We start from the raw sequence: 6,085 nt of genomic DNA on the forward strand, positions 1-6,085 counted from the left end.
TGCCCAAACTGCGGCTGCAGACCCAGACATCCCTGTACTCTTGGGAGCCTGGGAAGCTTCCCCTGCCCTCTCAGGCTTGGAAGTGCCTGCTCCTGCTATCTGGCTTCTCCCTGCTGTTGGCACCTGCTCCAATCTTGGAACAAAGTTGGAGCTGAGCTCGGGTGCTCTCACAGCCTGGCCAGGTATACACATGCTCAGGACACTGCTGACACACCAGCCCCCTGCCACCTTGGCATCAGATCCCTACTGGATTATGGGCACTGATGAGCATAGGAGGGAAGCCAGTGGGTGGCTGAGGGCAGCTCCATGGTGGCCTGCAGGCATCTGTTGGCACCTACACCCTAGGCACCATGAATGGCAGCAGGAGGTAGGTTCCTGGGTAGAAGGAGGAGGGTCTCCAGTGAGGCCCCACCTTCAGGCCAGCAAGGGCCTGAAGGCTGGGAGCCAGGCTGCCAGTTCCACAGACCAGAGTGGGAGGCTGTGGTGCTTTTTCCAGGCTACCCATGGACCAGTCAGCATGCAATTCCTCTTGTCTGAGGCCCATGAAAGCCCTGAGCTCTGTCAGAGCTGAGCAGATACCAGGACAATCAGCTGCAGAGAGAAGCAACCCATTCCAGGGCCTCTTCTCTTCTAAGAGCTGGGAAGTTGATGGAACTACTTGCCTGCAGAGAGGAGCAACCCACTCCAGGACCTCCACCCTGCTGAGAGCTTGGAATACACCAAGACAACCAGTTGCAAAGAGGAACAACCCATTCAAGGGCTTCCTGTTTGCTGAGAGCTAGGAAGACAATGAGACGACCTGCCTGTAAAGAGGAACAACCCACTCCAAGGTCTCCTCTCTGCTGAGAGCTGCAGAGTTGACAGGATTACCTACCTGCAGAGAAGAGTTTCCCACTCCAGGGTCTCCTCTCTGCTAGGAGCTGAACACTTGTCAGGACACCCTGCTTGTGGAAGGGAGCTACCCACTGCGCGTCTCCTCTGAGCTGTTCTATTGCTCAGTAAAGCTCCTCTTTGTCTTGCTCACCCTCCACTTGTCTGTGTACCTCATTCTTCTGGTTGCAGGACAAGAACTCAGCTCTTTTAGCCCCATTGAATGGCAGCGTTAAAAGAACTGTAACATAAACAGGGCTGAAACATGCCCTTTGCTCACCACATTGCAGGTGAAGAGAAGAAGAGAAGAGCTGCTGCCCATCAGGGAGCCCATATCTGGGAGCTCCCCATGCCAGGGCTGTGACTCCCTCTTTGGGGCCCTGTGGTTCCTGACATCCCCAAGCTTCCAGGTGCCACCATGTTTCTCAGTGCCAGATGTGGAAACTGCAGTGCACCTGGTCTACCTGCAGCCTTGCGGAGAGCTGGTGCCCATGCCACACATGGAGCTTCCCACTCTGCTGCAGCAGCTGGTGTGTCTGACTGCACAGTGGCTAGACCCCACTCTCACTCACACTCCCCTCATCACTCCATGCCTGACTCGCCCTTGGTAGACATGAGATCCAGGTCGGTAGCGTGAGCCAAGTGCAGCATACCAGGCCAAGTGGGTGGAACGAGTCCAGCAGGCCTGAGCTAAAAACTCAGGCAGAGACACCACCGGCCACAGAGGTTTCCAGCCAGAAGAGCTACATCCCAAGGATCCTGTAGCAGTACGAATTACCAAAATGTGACACAGACATGAAGTGAGCACATGCTGTTGGAAGAATGGTGCTAATAGACTTGCTAATCTTAGAGTTGTCACAAAATGTCCATTCGTAAGGTGGCAGATGAAATTAAGGTTGTTAATAAGCTGACCATGACATAGTGGAAAGTATTCTAGGTTATCCGTGTGGCTCAATATAATTACCAGGGTGCTTAAACGGTAGAGAGTGGCAGAAGAGAAAGTCAGCACATGTGATGTGAGAACAACTTGGCCCACTGTTGCTGGCTTTGAAGATGGAGTAAGTGGGTCACAAGTTAAGGAGTGGCTTCTAGACTTCTAGACAAGGGTGGCTTCTAGAAGCTGGAAAAGGGAGGGAAGCAAATCCTTCCCTATATAGGCTCCAGAAAGGAATGCAGCCTAGCAAACATCCTAATTTTAGCCCAGCAAGTCTTCTGATCCCCACAATAGTTGGATAACAAATTTTTGGTTGCTTTAAGCAAAAAAAACCTCTTTACTTAATAAAAAATGCAATATCTGGGAAGTGCAATAAAATGTGGTATGCCTGTAGGTATTTGTTAAGTCTGTTTCCATGTTGATTTGTGTCTCTATAGAATGTAAATTCCACAAGGACAATACCATGTTTGTTTTTGTGTCCCAAGAATAGGTCTTGGCACAGACTGATAAATAAATATTTGTGCAATAGATGAATAGTTGCAGGCAGCCATATTATAAATGCATATTCAATGATTTAGTTCAAATAAAATTTAGCGTGTGTCCTTAGATTTACAGTGTTAAAGAATAGTACTTTTAATGTCAAATTTACAACTGTGTTCTACTTCCAATCATTTTCTTTCTTTCCTTACTGAATAATCTGAATCTATTTGCTGTATCATAATAACTACATTATTCCTAGGTTTTAACTTTGGAAAATCAGGGATTACCTGTAGTATCCTAAAAGGTTCTTATTTGAATTGTCTAATTTTCACCCGTTGGGTGATAATTTCACATATTCAGAGTTGTTCGAAATATAGATGACTCATGTAAAAAATTGTATCTTAAATTTGTTTCTCTGTCCTTTTTTGTTCTCTTTTATTGTCTTTATTATAAGATTTTTCTAAAGCATATACTCTAAAGTTGCCTTAAAATAATAGATCCTATTAAAAAAAAAACGAGTAGAAAATAATAACTTTTGCTTGCTTTTCTTGTTTTAGTGCTGGTTTTTAAAATGCAACATGAAGACATATTTATTATGTACATAATTCATGCATTTATATTCTTAAAACTTTTTATTTAAATTTAGAATATTAAACAAATGACAAATATTTTCTGTAGTATCAGAGTATATATTTTATTCTGTTTTTAATGTATGTGTTTAAAGCACAGTTCTATTTTACAAATGTAAAATGTGAAAGCCAGTGTCAGCTTCTTGGGCTATTATCTCGTTTTGTGTTTATTAACATAGTTTTTATGTTACTAGTATACATTTTAACAATAAAATGTTTTCTATTTTAAAGTATGGGTATAGCATAACATTCAGTTAAACATATCTGTTATGGTTCATAAAAATAACATCCACTGAATGTATTCTGTTGATTAACCAAACATCTCCTCTTTGTCTTTTTGGGTAACAGCATGCTCCTACTTCTCTTTAATTAAATGACCTTACCTTATATTTGTCTTGACTGGCTTCTGTTTACAGAAATTGTAAACCAGTTGAATGCTCTGAGCAGCTTAGATGAAGATCAAGATGACTGCATAAAGCAAGCAAATATGCCTTCAGCTAAATCAGCCAGTTCCTCTGAAGGTCTAAGAGCTTTCCTCCTTTCTTTCTGCTTCTAATTGCCTGTATTTACTGTGACCTGCTACCTCTTGACTTCTGTCTGTACTTAGCTGTCAGTTTTGTCTTTGTGCTTTTCCTTGAATGTTTTCTTTGGTAATTTGTAGTGCACCAACAGGCAACAAGATAACAGAACTTCTCTTTAGCAAAGTCTTGTGTCAGGATCCTTGATAGACAGTGGTTTTAAAACATTTTCAAAGTGCAATGTCATATAACATGCTATTTCTTGAGTGTGTTTATATATTATAAATATATTGTTTTTAGAATATTTGCTTACCATAAGCCCATTTCAGTTATTCCTGTTTGGGAGTGATGAATGTTCTTTCTAAAAGTCTATGTCAGCACTTTTTTTATTGGCTCAAATTAAATTGAGATGGAAGTTTCTTTAGTATAGTTCATGATCTGACATAATTTTCAATTAATATTCAAATGTTTGTTTTGTTTTATTTGAAAATGTTGGTATGCTACAAAATACTTGAATGGCATTCTGTCATTGGTAAAATGCTATATACTGTTATTTGCAGGTATTATTCGTGTGAATTTTTACCATTTGAAATGTTTCACAAATGATCAATACTTACACTTAACCGTAACAGGAAACTAACCCATATGTTTATTTTCAGAGCTTATCAACAAACTTAACTTTTTGGATGAAGCAGAAAAGGACTTGGCCACCGTGAATTCAAATCCATTTGATGACTCTGATGTTGCAGAATTAAATCCATTTGGAGATCCTGACTCAGAAGGTAGCAAGTTTTTCTGTCCTTTTGAAGTCTTTGTATAGTCAAGTTGTCTTGAACTGTAAGGGCAGGAAAATATATTCTTAAGAGACTAACAAAAAAAAATTATTGTTTATAATGATATTGTGTTCAATGCCACTTGGAGTTGATCAGCAATTCTGGGTCACTTCTATGGAATTACTTTTAAAGAAAAAAGAAAGCCTTGCTTAAACATTTACATGCGGCTTTACAAGTCTCATTCATTTGGTCTACCAAGTAAGGTCAGGGATATACTGATTTTGGGGTGGTGGGGGTAGCTTCTCTATATGGATCATTTTCCCTGACACTCAGTCTCATGAGCCCTTCTGACCCTAACTCTGTATCTCTCTGGCTGAGATTCTCTAGCTGAGAATTAGTAGTGAGAGTGAGTTATGCATGTGAAAACATGGAGCAGAGAGTGGGTTAAGATCCGCTGCTATTATATATATACAGCATACTCGTGAGGTGTAAAACTAGGGATTTTTTTTCCTGAGTCATTTTTCTTATCAAGTAGTTTTGAACTCATAAAGCCTGGCTAAGGGCTGTTAAAGAAGTGAGACTTACGTTTGATTGAACTCTGTATGCTTAACGTAAATGCGAGAATGATTAACCACTGTTTACATCTTTTTTGACTGTGTCTGAGAAATCTTCCTGAGTTTTAAAGAATTTTGCTACTGCCTGTCATGGTGAAAATGAGGTTTTAGCTTCAGGATTCACTCTGTTATAGCAATATCGTTTCATAATTCTTTCTCCTTCTCCTCTTCCTTTACTTTCTCCCTTCTTACCAGACTCCAAATTATTAATAGGAAGTTTGTATTCATGAGTTTTTATTTTGTTTGAAGGCTATATATTATGAACGTATTTTAAATCTTAAAAAGGTTACAGTAGCTAGGCATGGTGGCTCATGCCTATAATCCCAGCACTTTGGGAGGCCGAGGCTGGCGGATCACCTGAGGTCATGAGTTTGCAACCGGCCTGACCAACATAGAGAAACCCCGTCTCTACTAAAAATACAACAAGTTAGCCCGGCATGGTGGCGCATGCATGTAATCCCAGCTACTTGAGAGGCTGAGGCAGAAGAATTGCTTGAAAATGGGAGGCGGAGGTTGCAGTGACCAAGATTGCACCACTGCTGTCTAGCCTGGACAACAAGAGCGAAACTCCATCTCAGAAAAAGAAAAAAAAAAGTCACAATAAGTCGTAGAGGCAGTCAACAACTACCTCTTTTCATAGATTAGGAGGCTGAGACCGAGAGAAGTTAAATGATTTGACTTTAGGTAAAGGGAAGTGGAGTTGGAGCTAAGATTTTTAATCAGGTATCTTCTTTTGACCACACAACTTCTTGATTTTACACTACATACAATTAAGTATATTGAGTTCAAAAATATTTACGAAATGTTTGAGACATTCAGTATTTGAACTTTCTATTTTAAAATCAAATAAGTTTTCTAAATGTAAGACTGTTATCAGAGGTATAAAAGAGAGTGGCAAACAACACATAAGATCACATTTCTATGTAGAAGAGGTAAGCCAGCCTGATTCAGAATCTTTAATTATACCTGTAGAGCCAAACAAATACGTGTCAACCAGAGTTCTCTTTAAATATTGCCTATTAGAATCTTTGGAGTAAGTATTTTTTATTATAAAAATATTTTTATAGAAATAATTTATCTTTATTGATTAAAAACTTGCAGCCACAAAACAGAAGTATTTGGGGAAAAAAAATGTGTTGCAATTGTTCAGATGGTTCTTTTTTTGCTTTTACAGCTTCAGTTCTCCTCTTATATTTATGTGCTTGAGTGGCTTTTTTTTTTTTTTTTTTTTTTGAGACAGAGTCTTACTCTGTCGCCCAGGCTGGAG

At 40.1% G+C, this 6,085-nt stretch overlaps 1 protein-coding gene across 2 annotated transcripts in view; it reads left to right on the forward strand.

Annotated features, from left to right (window-relative positions):
* The window catches only part of EHBP1 (EH domain binding protein 1), a 317,715-nt gene that overhangs the window by 138,878 nt on the left and 172,752 nt on the right, over window positions 1-6,085 (forward strand). The window contains exons 8-9 of one of the 2 annotated variants that reach the window (XM_011956827.1): window positions 3,330-3,434; window positions 4,091-4,213. In XM_011956827.1, the coding sequence (XP_011812217.1) occupies window positions 3,330-3,434; window positions 4,091-4,213 (228 nt within the window). The remainder of the gene's footprint in view (window positions 1-3,329; window positions 3,435-4,090; window positions 4,214-6,085) is intronic. The other variant, XM_011956828.1, reaches the window with a different exon arrangement.

Source organism: Colobus angolensis, unplaced genomic scaffold, assembly GCF_000951035.1.
Source record: "Colobus angolensis palliatus isolate OR3802 unplaced genomic scaffold, Cang.pa_1.0 Scaffold425, whole genome shotgun sequence".
NCBI classification, from domain to species: Eukaryota; Metazoa; Chordata; class Mammalia; order Primates; family Cercopithecidae; genus Colobus; species Colobus angolensis.